The 14,130-nt window shown below is 47.1% G+C and overlaps 1 protein-coding gene across 1 annotated transcript in view; it reads left to right on the top strand.

The window, feature by feature from the left end:
• The window catches only part of LOC147118479 (uncharacterized), a 76,752-nt gene extending 63,561 nt beyond the window's left edge, over window positions 1-13,191 (top strand). The window contains 6 exon segments of the mRNA XM_085983917.1: window positions 9,781-9,987; window positions 9,989-10,132; window positions 10,135-11,523; window positions 11,525-11,655; window positions 12,782-13,078; window positions 13,080-13,191. Coding sequence (XP_085840043.1) covers window positions 9,781-9,987; window positions 9,989-10,132; window positions 10,135-11,523; window positions 11,525-11,655; window positions 12,782-13,078; window positions 13,080-13,125 — 2,214 coding nt within the window. The 3' untranslated portion in view covers window positions 13,126-13,191.
• Window positions 13,192-14,130: the final 939 nt, after the last annotated feature.

The following is a 14,130-nucleotide window of genomic DNA, read 5'->3' as shown; positions in this document are numbered from 1 at the left end:
GTACAAGTCGGACGGGTTGCACCTGCACCAGAGCGGGACAAATATCCTTGCGGGGAGGTTTGCTAGCACTGTTTAGGGGGGTTTAAACTAAAATGGCAGGGGGTTGGGAACCTGAGCAGGGAGACAGAGGAAAGGAAAACAGGGATAAAAGCAAAAGATAGGAAGGAGAAAAACAAAAGTGGCAGTCAGAGAAATCAATGGTTTAAATCAAACGTGGCCACAGTAAATAATAATTCTAATAGGTCTAAGAGCGTTAAAAAAACAAGCCTGAAGGCTTTGGGCTAAAAATTCAGTATGGGCGCCGGAATTACCGCTGCGCACGGAGCCACTTGCGCCAGGGGGATATTCAGTTTCAGCGCCCCAAGTGGAAGCCGGCCGCTAAACAAGGGTTTCGGCGCCCCGCTTGGGGCGCTGAAACTGAATATCGGCGCGCAAAGTGCCGCAGCGCCACCCGCTGCGGCACGGCAGCCTGCGGTACTGCAGGCCGTCCTCCCACTCTTAAGGGGGAGGTGCCTGCAACAGCGCGATCCCTGCTCGCGAGTGCCGGCAAATGAGCCCGGCACCAAGGAGAAGTGCCGGGCTCTCGGGAAACAGCCGGCAATGCCGCGGTTGCGGGGGGGGGGGTGTAGGAGGCCGGGGACGGAGGTGCGGGCAGGCGGCCGCCGAAAAACTGGCCGGCCGCACCTCCACCTTAACTTGCCCCACTACCGCCACAGGTAGGCCCCTGTGTACCGGTCGCTGTTTGCGGCCGGTGCGGAAGAGGCGGCTGCGACCTAATATGGCGCTCGGGGCGGTAGCGGGGCGCTGCGCACACCGATGACGTCATCGGTGGCGGCGCAGCGCTACAGGCTAACGCCGCCATTAGCGCCCCGCTAAATATCGCGGTGGTTGTGGCCAGAGGCGCAAAAGCCCTCTTTGGGCGCAAACTGGTGGCGCAGGCCACTGAATTTCTAGGCCTTTGTGTCTTAATGCGAGGAGCATTTGTAATAAGGTGGATGAATTGGCTGCGCAAATAGAGGTAAACGAATACGATTTGGTTGGGATTACAGAAACGTGGCTCAAGGATGGCCAAGACTGGGAACTCAACATCCAGGGGTATTCGATATTCAGGAAAGATAGGCAAAAAGGAAAGGGAGGTGGGGTAGCATTACTGGTTAAAGAAGGGATTAATACAGTTGTAATGAAGGATATTAGCTCTGATGATGTGGAATCTGGGTAGAATTGAGAAATACTAAGGGGAAAAACACATTAGTGGGAGTGGTATATAGACCTCCAAACAGTAAGGTGGAGGTTGGGGATGGCATTTAAAGGGAAATTAAAGAAGCGTGCAGTAAGGGCACAGCAGTCATCATGGGTGACTTTAATCTACATATAGATTGGGCCAACCAAATTAGTAACAATACTGTGGAGGAGGAATTCCTGGAGTGTTTACGGGATGGTTTCCTGGACCAATATGTCAAGGAACCAACCAGAGATCAGGCCATCTTAGACTGGGTATTATGTAACGAGAAAGGATTAATTAGCAATCTTGTTGTACGAGGCCCCTTGGGTCAGAGCGATTATAATATGATAGAATTCTTCATTAAGATGGAGAATGAAGTAGTTGACTCAGAGACAAGGGTCCTCAATTTAAATAAAGGAAACTACGATGGTCTGAGGAGCGAGTTGGGTAGGATTGATTGGGGAATGGCGCTCAAAGGGTTGACGGTGGATAGGCAATGGCAAACATTCAAAGACCGAATGGATGAGCTACAGAATTTGTTCATCCCAGTTTGGCATAAAAATAAAACAAAAAATGTGACTCAACCGTGGCTAACAAGGGAAATTAGGGATAGCATAAGATCCAAGGAGAGGACATATAAATTGGCTAGAAAAAGCAATAATCCTGAGGATTTGGAGCAGTTTAGAAGTCAACAAAGAAGGACAAAGGGATTAATTAAGAAAGGGAAAATAGAATATGAGAGTAAGCTAGCAGGGAACATAAAAACTGACTGTAAAAACTTTAATAGATATGTGAAGAGAAAAAGATTGGTGAAGTCAAGCGTAGGTCCCTTACAGTCAGAATCAGGGGAATTTATAATGGGAAACAAGGAAATGGCAGACCAACTAAATACATACTTTCGTTCTGTCTTCACAAAGGAGGACACAAATAACCTCCCAGAGATGCCGGGGAACATAGGGTCTGATGAAAGGGAGGAACTGAAAGAAATCAGTATTTGTAGGAAAATGGTGTTAGGAAAATTGATGGGACTGAAGGCCGATAAATCCCCAGGGCCTGATGGTCTACATCCCAGGGTACTTAAGGAAGTGGCCCTAGAGACAGTAGATGCATTACTGGTCATCTTCCAGAACTCAATAGACTCTGGAACGGTACCCATGGATTGGAGGGTGGCTAATGTTACCCCACTATTCAAAAAAGGTGGTAGAGAAAAAAGGGGGAATTATAGACCGGTAAGCCTGACATCGGTAGTGGGGAAAATGCTAGAGTCTATTATAAAAGATGTAATAGCAGAGCACTTGGAAAGCAGTGACAGGATCGGACAAAGTCAACATGGATTTACAAAAGGTAAATCATGCTTGACTAATCTACTGGAATTTTTTGAGGATGTAACTGGTAAAATAGTTAAGGGAGAACCAGTGGATGTGGTGTATTTGGACTTTCAGAAGGCTTTCGATAAGGTCCCACATAAGAGATTAGCGTGCAAAATTAAGGCACATGGGATTGGGGGCAAGGTATTGACTTGGATAGAGAACTGGTTGGCGGACAGAAAGCAAAGAGTTGGAATAAACGGGTCGTTTTCCGAGTGGCAGGCAGTGACGAGTGGGGTACCGCAAGGATCGGTCCTAGGACCCCAGCTGTTCACAATATATATTAATTATCTGGACGAGGGAATTGGATGTAATATCTCCAAATTTGCAGACGACACAAAGCTGGGTGGGAGGGTAAGCTGCGAGGAGGATGTCGGGAAACTCCAGTACGATTTGGACAGGTTGGGTGATTGGGCAGAAACATGGCAAATGCACTATAATGTGGATAAATGTGAGGTTATCCACTTTGTTGGCAAAAACAGGAAGGCAGATTATTATTTGAATGGCAATAGATTGGGAGAAGGGGAAGTGCAAAGAGACCTGGGTGTACTTGTGCACCAGTCGCTGAAGGTAAGCATGCAGGTGCAGCAGGCGGTTAAGAAGGCAAATGGTATGTTGGCTTTCGTAGCAAGAGGGTTCGAGTACAGAAACAAGGATGTCTTGCAACAGTTGTACAGGGCCTTGGTGAGACCGCACCTTGAGTATTGTGTGCAGTTTTGGTCACCTTACCTGAGGAAGGACGTTCTTGCCATGGAGGGAGTGCAGCGAAGATTCACCAGGCTGATACCTGGGATGGCAGGAATGACGTATGAGGAGAGATTGTGTCGATTGGGCTTATACTCACTGGAGTTTAGAAGATTGAGAGGGGATCTCATCGAAACCTATAAAATTCTGTCAGGCCTGGACAGACTAGATGCAGGAAGGATGTTTCTGATGGCCGGGGAGTCCAGAACCAGGGGTCATAGTCTAAGGATAAGGGGTAAGCCATTTAGGACTGAAATGAGGAGGAATTTCTTCACCCAGAGAGTGGTGAACCTGTGGAATTCTCTGCCACAGAGGGCGGTGGAGGCCAGTTCATTAAATATATTCAAGAAAGAGTTGGATATATTTCTTGAGGCTAAAGGGATCAAGGGATATGGGGAAAAGGCAGGGACAGGGTACTGAATTTGGATGATCAGCCATGATCACATTGAATGGCGGAGCAGGCTCGAAGGGCCGAATGGCCTACTCCTGCTCCTATCTTCTATGTTTCTATCTCCAGGACTGCACTGCGCATGCTCAATATACCGGCCCCCTCCCCGCACGTGCGCACTGGGTCTTGTCGTCTGGGTGCGGCATGTGGTCCACCGCGGGGAATGCTGGGTAAAAGCCCCCATTGAAAGACCAGATTAGTGAATGGAACATGATTTACTGTGATCGGATTGAGGACTGAACCATGTTCATTCTAGTAGTTATGGTTTGTTTCTGCTGATCTTAATAACCCCTGTACCTGCGCTGGAGATTAATATTCTGTATAAATAGTGAATAAATAAAGCTCGAGGAACAGCACCTCATCTTTCGATTAGGCACTTTACAGCCTTCTGGACTCAACATTGAGTTCAACAATTTCAAACTTTAACCTCTGCTCCCATTTTTCATGCTGTATGATTTTGCCATCCCCATTTGCAACATTTTCCAAGACTCGGTTTCACAGCAACATCTCTTTCCTCAGCAACTGTCTCCGGTTCTGACTTATTCCACGTGGATTCCAACTGAACTTCCACCCTTCGTGTTTCAGATCCACCCAGGACAACTTTCCTGCCTCTTACCTTAGTAATATCTGTTACATCTCCAGCTTTTTCCAGTTCTGATGAAGGGTCCCAGGCCTGAAACGTTAACTCTGTTTCTCTCTCCATGGATGCTGCCTGGCCTGCTGAGTATTTCCAGCATTTTCTCTTGTTATTTCAGTGAATAAATCAGCTTGTTTCAAACACACAGTGTGTCAAATATTTGATTCCTCCGGACTGTTTAATTTTTGGGCCTTTTCTTACTCTAGATTATTTCCGTTCTCATCTCGTTCGCCTTCCACCACATCAAACCCCAAGCTTGCTCCGTTTGAGTACACAACTTGTGGGTGTCATAGAATGAACTGTAGTGTCTCAATTACACTCATCTGCCATCAACTGGTCCAGGCAGCGGGCAGTCGAGGGGGTCGTTCGGCCCGACTGCCTGCCTCTCTCCTGGTGGCCCTGGAGATGGAGCACGCGGAGTCCGCCGGCAGGCTCGAGGCCTTCTGCGACTGGTGGACGTTGCGTGGACTAGAGTGCATCATCACCCCGGCCAACACAATTTTAATTTAATTTGTTAAGTTTCATTTAATGGTTTTTTAAGTTACAGTTTATTTGTTTATGGTCCCTACAAAAGAGTACACTCATCTGCACACCGCAGGGACTGGAGTGCTTATCACCACAGGTAATGAATGTTAATTTAATTATTAAGTTTCCTTTAATGTTTTAAGTTAAGCTACAGTTTATTTGTTAGCACAAAAGAGTACACTCAGCTGCAATTCCTTTGAACCATAGCTTTATAGAACTATCTTGCATAAGTTTTGAAATCTGTTATTATCTGTATTACCCTTTGTGGATTCAAGTTAGTAAAACTCCTCCACATGTACTACATGTGATAACCTTTGAAAGGTTCTGATCTTTGTAATAGTAATTTCTGAGCTTGATGGTCTAGTTGATTTAATTTCTTGTTACTAACATACCTTGCACTATTTCTTTAATCGAGATAATTGTTTCAAATACTTCCTTTATCATGTCTTTAGCTCCTCCATTGATCCCTGTCAATGATCCGTTGTTAGGGGCTGGGGTTAGGGTGTAGGCTTACGGGTTAGTGTTTGTGGCTCTTGGTTATTGGTTAGGATTGGGGTTAGTGGTAGTGGTTATTGGTTAGGATTGGGGTTAGTGGTTATTGGTTAGGATTGGGGTTGGTGGTTGGGGCTCGTGGTTATTGGTTAGGATTGGGGTTAGTGGTTGGTGTTAGTGGTTATTGGTTAGGATTGGAGTTAGTGGTTATTGGTTAGTGGTTGGGGTTAGTGGTTATTGGTTAGGATTGGGGTTAGTGGTTGGTGTAGTGTATGTGCCTTTAAGAGCCCCCTGTGTACTGTAATGCCGGTAATGGCCACTCGGGCTATATAAGCCTGTATATTATGTTGTATCAGTTAGTTCCCCTCCAGACTTTGTTCAGTAAACACCTGTGAAACCAACTCCTGTCTTCAGTGTCTCTATTAACACACGGATACAACAGTTGGGGTTATTGGTTAGGATTGGGGTTAGTGGTTGGGGCCAGTGGTTATTGGTTAGGATTGGGGTTAGTGGTTGAGGCCAGTGGTTATTGGTTAGGATTGGGGTTAGTGGTTGGAGTTAGTGGTTATTGGTTAGGATTGGGGTTAGTGGTTATTGGTTAGGATTGGGGTTAGTGGCTGGGGCTAGTGGTTATTGGTTAGGATTGGGGTTAGTGGTTGGGGCCAGTGGTTATTGGTTAGGTTTGGGGTTAGTGGTTGGGACTAGTGCTTATTGGTTAGGATTGGGGTTAGTGGTTGGGACTCGTGGTTATTGGTTAGGATTGGGATCAGTGGTTGGGGTTAGTGGCTGGGGCTAGTGGTTATTGGTTAGGATTGGGGTTAGTGGTTGGGGCCAGTGGTTATTGGTTAGGATTGGGGTTAGTGGTTGGGGCCACTGGTTATTGGTTAGGATTGGGGTTAGTGGTTGGGGCCACTGGTTATTGGTTAGGATTGGGGTTAGTGGTTGGGGCTCGTGGTTATTGGTTAGGATTGGGGTTAGTGGTTGGGGCTCGTGGTTATTGGTTATGATTGGGGCTAGTGGTTGGGGGTAGTCACTTGGATGTTAGACTTGGGAGTTAGTGATTAGGGTTAGAAACCATTATTAACAATACAGGTGTCACTGGATGCATCTTTTTCATTTCATGTTTTTTAACCTCACACAGACGACTCACGAAACAGCCTCATGAATTGTTCATTCAAGGAACATTCTTTCTGGCTGGAGCCTGATTTTTTCCCTTCTTTCACATCTCGACAGTTCTCAGAAAAAGACATACACTTTGGGATTTGGGGACAAGAACTGGCGGATCCAGGTGTTGGGCTGGTTACATCACAATCATTAGCCTGCCTGAAAAGGGCTTCTGAAAATAACCTGTCACCATCTGATTCCACCGTCATATCTTCATCTATTACCCACCTTTCGCCCTCACTGGAGCACTTTTCACCACCATGACCGTTCTCCATACTGAGGCTCTCTGATTTCCATTTATAGTCTCAGTAAAAGTGGTCCCTGGATTTGGTGTCTCAGTGTAAGTGGTCCCTGGATTTGGTGTCCAGATTCATTTCCAGCCATTTTGAGATGTCCCTTATCCTGACAACAGAAAAGTAACACACCCTTCGGGACTCTCGATCCTGACTGTAAAGACAACTATCTATCCTTCTAATTATAGAATCCCCTATACGACAATGTTTCCACTCTGCTCCTCCACCCCTTGGACAGCCTCCTGTTCCATGGTGCCTCAGGCAGCATTCTAGCTGTCCTTCCCAGTCTTTCTCCTGATCCTCACAGGTATTGAGTACTTTGTACCTGTTGGACAGGAGCCGTGTCTGCTGGACTTCCTTCACTACTTCTCCTACATTCCCCTTACCTGGCTGACTGACAGTCACACTCTCCCCTTCCTGCACCTGTGCTTTCTTCTGGTGTGTGACTGTACTGGAGTAAATTATCCAGTAATTCCTGCTCCTCCCTTATATGTCGGAGTGTCTCTAGCTCGGACTCCAACTCACTGACTCTAAGCTGGAATGTCATGACGCAGAGACATTTGCTGCAGATGTGGCCGTCTGGGACAGTCTCGTTCACAAACTCCCACATACTACAATCCCCACACACTGCCTGGTCTTTATTAATGAATGAATGAATTCATTTTTTGCTTTCTGTAGTTTACCTCTTGAACTGTGATTAATTACTTCGCTATTTATCAGTTATGAGCATCTTTAAAAGCAGTTAGAATTTAATCAATTACCTCGTTTTCCTTTGACTTACAGTTACTTGCACTAATAAATTCTTACTAAGTCAAGCTTAACACTAACCACTAAAGAGACTAAACACACATAAGAACATAAGAAATAGGAGCAGGAGTAGGCCAATCGGCCCCTCGAGCCTGCTCCGCCATTCAATAAGATCATGGCTGATCTGATCCTAACCGCCAATCTACTATCACAGAACCATCTCCTGAATCTAACAGAATTAGACACACGAAATAGGAGCAGGATCAGGCTACACGGCCCCTGGGCCCGCTCTGCTACCCACAGGGCCATGACCGATCCGAACCTAGACTCATGTCCAAATTCCTGCCCGCTCCCCGTAACCCTTAATTCCCTTTACTTCTAGGAAACTGTCTATTTCTGTTTTAAATTTATGTAATGATGTAGCTTCTACAGCTTTTTGGGGCAGCATATTCCATGGACCTACCACCCTCTGAGTGAAGTAGTTCCTCCTCATCTCAGTTTTGAAAGAGCAGCCCCTTATTCAAAACTATGCCCCCTAGTTCTAGTTTCACCCATCATCGGGAACATCCTCTCCGCATCCACCCGATCCAATCCCTTCACAATCTTATATGTTTCAATAAGATCGCCTCTCATTCTTCTAAACTCCAATGAGTAGAGTCCCAATCTACTCAACCTCTCCTCATATGTCCATCCCCTCATCCCCGGGATTAACCGAGTGAACCTTCTTTGCACTGACTCGAGAGCAAGTATGTCCTTTCTTAAGTATGGACACCAAAACTGTACGCAGTATTCCAGGTGCGGTCTCACCAATACCTTGTACAACTGAAGCAATACCTCCCTATTTTTATATTCTATCCCCCTAGCAATGAAAGCCAACATTCCATTGGCCTTCTTAATCACTTGCTGCACCTGCATACTAACCTTTTGAGTTTCGTGCACCAGGACCCCCAGATCCCTTTGTACTTCAGTACTTTCCAGTTTCTTGCCATTAAGATAATAACTTGCTCTACGATTTTTCCTGCCAAAGTGCATAACCTCACACTTTCCAGTATTGTATTCCATCTGCCAAATCTCTGCCCACTTACTTAGCCTGTCTAGGTCCCCTTGCAGGTTTTTTATGTCCTCACTCACTACTTTCCCTCCCATCTTAGTATCATCTGCAAACTTTGATATGTTACACTCGGTCCCCTCCTCCAAATCGTTAATATAGATTGTAAAGAGTTGGGGACCCAGCACCGACCCCTGCGGAACACCACTAGTTACTGATTGCCAGTCTGAGAATGAACCATTTATCCCAACTCTCTGCCTTCTGTTAGATAGCCAATCCTCTACCCACACAAAGGGATATCTATATTCTTACCGATATAATTATGTTAATTTGCTCTGCTGTGTGTTGATTATAACCACTTTTTCTGTGTCCTCCGGTGCGATTATTTATTCTTTACTGTTGCTCCTGGTTTAAATTACTGAGCACCTCCTTCCCCCTCAGCATCCAATTCCCATTCTCACCAAATTCCCCTTACCACTCTGTTTAGCAAGCCACTCCGTTTAGTAGATTCTCCAGCTCTGTGCCACACCGCTTATCCTCCTCGTAGTCCCTCCTCCAAAGTTATCTCTGTCTTCAGCTATTCCACTCACTTTTCTGCCACCTTGCTGTTGACCTAAAATGGCGATGGTTGTTACCCAGAACACTCCGCGCGCGAGAATAGGCCCTATCAATGCTGCAGGGCCTGGTGTGGGCAGGCGCGGGGAGAGCTCGGTGCGGGGCGGGTTCTGCGCGTGCGCAGTGCCGCCAGTCGGGTGATGGCGGCGGAAGGTGGAGAGAAGATTCCGGAGCGGGGAGGAGACGGCGGAGCGCAGGGGAGCAATAGAACCGGCGGGGAGACTTTATAAACACCCGGGGTGGGCCTCAGGCCCCGAACAAGAGCCTCCGGGCCGGGCGTTTGCCCCGAGCGGGGCGGCAGCTGCGGGGCTTTCTCCCAGTGACAAGCCCGGGGTGACGGCCGCCATCTTGAGAGGCTCAGGGGGCAGCAGGGCGCATGCGCGGCCCCCTTGGCCAGGAACCAGGAGGAGAGAATCTTGTCAATTTCTATCTTGGACTCACAGTGATGGCTTTTGTAATCTCCTTTTACAGGCTGTGAGAAGGGCAGCATTTACACACCGCAAACTCAAACCAAACCACATCAAGATCTGACAGAGTCACTCCATTCATCAGGACCCGAATATCATCAGTCCTTGAATGTGGAAGGAGAAATGTTTGTCTGTTCTGTCTGTGGGGAAAGATTTCAAACATCAGCGTGAGTGGAAAGGCACCGAGACACACACACCCGAGTGAGAGTGTTCCAGTGCACTGACTGTGGAAAGAGCTTCAACCAGTTACACAGCCTGAAAAATATCACCCCTTTCACAGCGGGGAGAAACTGTACACGTGTTGTGTGTGTGAACGAGGCTTCAACTGATCGTCCGACCTGGAGAGACACAAGGACACCCGCACCATGGAGAAACCGTGGAAATGTGGGGACTGTGGGAAGGGATTCAATTACCCATCTGAGCTGGAAACTCATCGACGCACTCACACTGGGGAGAGGCCATTTACCTGCACCGTGTGTGGGAAGGGATTCACTCAGTCATCCAGCCTCTATACACACCAGAGAGTTCATACTGGAGAGCGACCGTTCACCTGCATTGAATGTGGGAAGGGATTTACTGCTTTATCAACCCTCCTGACACACCAGCGAGTTCACACTGATAAGAGACCTTTTAAATGTTCTGACTGTGAGAAGAGCTTTAAAAGCACAAAGGATCTGTTGACACACCAACGAGTTCACACTGGGGAGAGGCCGTTCACCTGCTCCATGTGTGGGAAGGGATTCACTCAGTCATCCCACCTTCTGACACATCAACTTGTTCACTCTGATAACAAACCTTTTAATTGTTCTGACTGTGAGAAGTGCTTTAAAAATAAAAAGGATTTATTGATACACCGACGCACCCACACTGGGGAGAGGCCGTTCACTTGCTCCGTGTGTGGGAAGGGATTCACTTGTTCGTCCCACCTTCTGACACACCAACTTGTTCACTCTGATAAGAGACCGTTTCAATGTTCTGACTGTGAGAAGAGCTTTAAAAGCAAACAGCACCTGCTGAAACACCAACGCACTCACACTGGGGAGAGGCCGTTCATCTGCTCCGTGTGTGGGAAGGGATTCACCCGATCATCCCACCTGTTGAGACACCAGCGATTTCACACTGGGGAGAGGCCATTCATGTGCACTGAGTGCAGGAAGGGATTCACTGATTTATCCGACCTTCTGACACACCAGCGAGTTCACACCGGGGAGAGACCGTTCACCTGCTCTGTGTGTGGGAAGGGATTCACTCAGTCATCCCACCTCACCGAACACCGACATGTTCACACGGATGAGAGACCTTTTGAATGTTCTGACTGTGAGAAGAGCTTTAAAAGCACAAGTGGTCTGCTGAAACACCAACGCACTCACACTGGGGAGAGGCCGTTCACCTGCTCTGTATGTGGGAAAAGATTTAGTGATTCATCCTACCTGCTGACACACCAGCGAGTTCACACTGGAGACAGACCGTTCACCTGCTCCACGTGTGGGAAGGGATTCACGGCTTCCTACAACCTGCTGGCACACCAACCTGTTCACACTGGGGAGTGGCCATTCACCTGCTCCATGTGTGGGAAGGGATTCACTGATTCATCCAACCTGCTGACACACCAGCGAGTTCACACCGGGGAGAGGCCGTTCACCTGCTCCGTGTGTGGGAAGGGATTCACTCAGTCATCCTCCTTACTGAGACACCAGCGAGTTCACGACCGACTGCAGAGGTTGGATTCTGCTGTTATTGCGGCTGTTAATGACATCCAGGACTGAACCATGTTCATTCTATCAGTTGGGGTTTGTTTCTGCTGATGTTTATAACCCTATAACTGGGCTGGAGATTAATATTCTGGATAAATGTCAAATAAATCATCTTTGTTTCAATCACACTTTGTGTTGAGTCTGTGCTGACTCCATGATAAGAGGAGACTGATTGATGTCCTGTTACTGACTGCTCCATTTTTGGGCCGTTTCTCCTTTCTTACTCTGGATTATTTCGGTTCTGATCTAATTGGCCTTCTACCATCCTGGGAGTCCCATGATACAATGATAATGGAGTTGTTGACTAATCACAGCGATCAATCTCTATCAATGAGTCTACAACAGACCCAGACACGAGGTGAGGAAAACCCCAGTGGTGGAGAGCTTTAGGAGCCATCGGACCAAAGTCACCTCTTCCTCCCAAGCATTCTACACTGACCACATATCATGTCTCAAATTACTTACACTGTGTCCCAAAATCTTATTCTATGAATGAAATCGGCCCAATTTACATTTGAATGAATCAACACTAACTGCTTCCATCGTCTCCCTAGGGAGCCTGTCCCAGAGATTGACCACTCACTCACTGAAATATTGTTTCCACAGATTGGATTTGAATGTACCCCCTTCAAGCGCAGGCCGTGTCCTCTGGTTCTACTGTTCTGGACAGGGTGAAATAACTTGTCGTGTTCTACATTATCCAGTCCCTTTAGAATTCTAAAAACAGCAATCCTATCACCTCTCGACCTCTTTCCAGTGTGAACAGGCCCAGTTTACATAACCTGGACATGTTCGCTCGATATTCAATTAAATTCTGACACAAACCCGTTGATGCTTCTTAAATTGCATTAACCGACACTTCACAGAATCCTAGAATAATACAGCACAGAAGGAGGCCATTCGGCCCATCGTGCCTGTGCGGCTCTCTGAAAGATCCATCCAATTACAAAAGCAAAATACTGCGGATACTGGAAATCTGAAATAAAGAGAGAAAATGCTGGAAATCCTCAGCAGGTCAGGCAGCGTCTGTGGAGAGAGAAACAGAGTTAACGGTTCAGGTCACTGACCTTCCATCAGAACTTTTCATCACACATTATAATCTAATGTATTACTCACACTGGTTTAAGCTTATATTGTGGTTAATAACGGCAAACTCTGTTGTTTCTCTCGATCTGATTACAGTTTCCAACCAGTCGATTCAGTGGAATGTTCTATCAGTGTTGCCATAGCGACCTGTCTACAGTGAAGCGCCTGTTTGACTTCTTGAAAGTGCAAAGTATCTGCTGACAGGCCAACACACTCACACTGGGGAGAGGCCGTGCACCTGCTCCATGTGTGGGAAGGGATTCAGTCTATCATCCACCCTGCTGACACACCAACACACTCACACTGGGGAGAGGCCGTTCACCTGCTCTGTGTGTGGGAAGGGATTCAGTCTATCACCCAACATGTGGACACACCAACACACTCACACTGGAGAGAGACCGTTCACCTGCTCCGTGTGTGGGAAGGGATTCAGTCTATCATCCAACCTGCTGAGACACCAGCGAGTTCACGTGGCTGCAGGGGTTGGATTCTGCTGTTAATCACATCCAGGACTGAACCATGTTCATTCTGACAGTTGGGGTTTGTTTCAGCTGATGTTAGTAACCCCTATAGCTGGGCTGGAGTTTAATCTGTATCAATGTCAATTAAATGAGCTTTGTTTCCCACACACACAGTGTGTCGAGTCCTTGATATCTCGACAATAAGACGAGCTGATTGAGGACTTGTTACAAACTGAGTGGAATCCATCTGAGAACTGAGTTGCCACAACTTGTTAAAAGATGGATCTACAAGATGTCCAAGTCTGACAGGACAGAAAATTCTATTATATCACAGGGTCCACTTCAACCCTCCAGGGCAGTGAGCCCCTGTAATATTGGATTTTAACCTATGGGAAATATTCTGATAATCTGTTATTGTCACGGGGCAAAGCAGCCTTGTTACTTTAACATCCGTTTAGTCAAACTCAATGGACAATCCGATCTCCAAAGGGAAATGTCTCCTTAAAGTTGACGGTGTCGGCAGTTCTGCAGCTCATTTCTCAGTGTGAGCGTGTCAGAATAAAAAGCTTTAACAACAGCCGATGTTTCACAAAGGGAGACCTCACCAGACCAAAGGCCATTGGTGGAGTTTAATGGGCTGCTTGTGTTACTGGGCTACAGGAGGCCATTTTTAACCGAAGGAAAACTGGTCACAGCAAACAGAGAGTTTAACAGACTGTTCCTGGTCCACTTGAACCCCCACCTTCTCTCTCACTCACTATTTATGGGCACTGCTGCAGTAATTGCTCCTCTGACCTTTCCTCTCTTGTCCCTCCTACACCCCTAATACATGACCCGACACAATCTCCCTCCCCCTACATCCTCACTGTGCTGGAATCCACATCAGTCTCCCCATCTGCGCCTTGTTCTCTCCCTGGATCCGAAAACTACTGAATTCACTCTTCCCCTCCTGAAGTCTACAGGCTCTGAAACTGAAGCTTGGTGTCCCTCAGTCCTGACTCCTTGATTTTCCTCCCCTTCTCTCCTCCTCTTTCCCCCTTGGTTGTGTTCCACACTCTGG

The sequence above is a fragment of the Somniosus microcephalus genome, chromosome 4 (genome assembly GCF_052327205.1).
Source record: "Somniosus microcephalus isolate GS21.2 chromosome 4, FLI_Smic_1.0, whole genome shotgun sequence".
Taxonomy (NCBI): Eukaryota; Metazoa; Chordata; class Chondrichthyes; order Squaliformes; family Somniosidae; genus Somniosus; species Somniosus microcephalus.
Note: the sequence above shows the minus strand (reverse complement) of the source record. Positions and strands in the feature narration are given on the sequence as shown.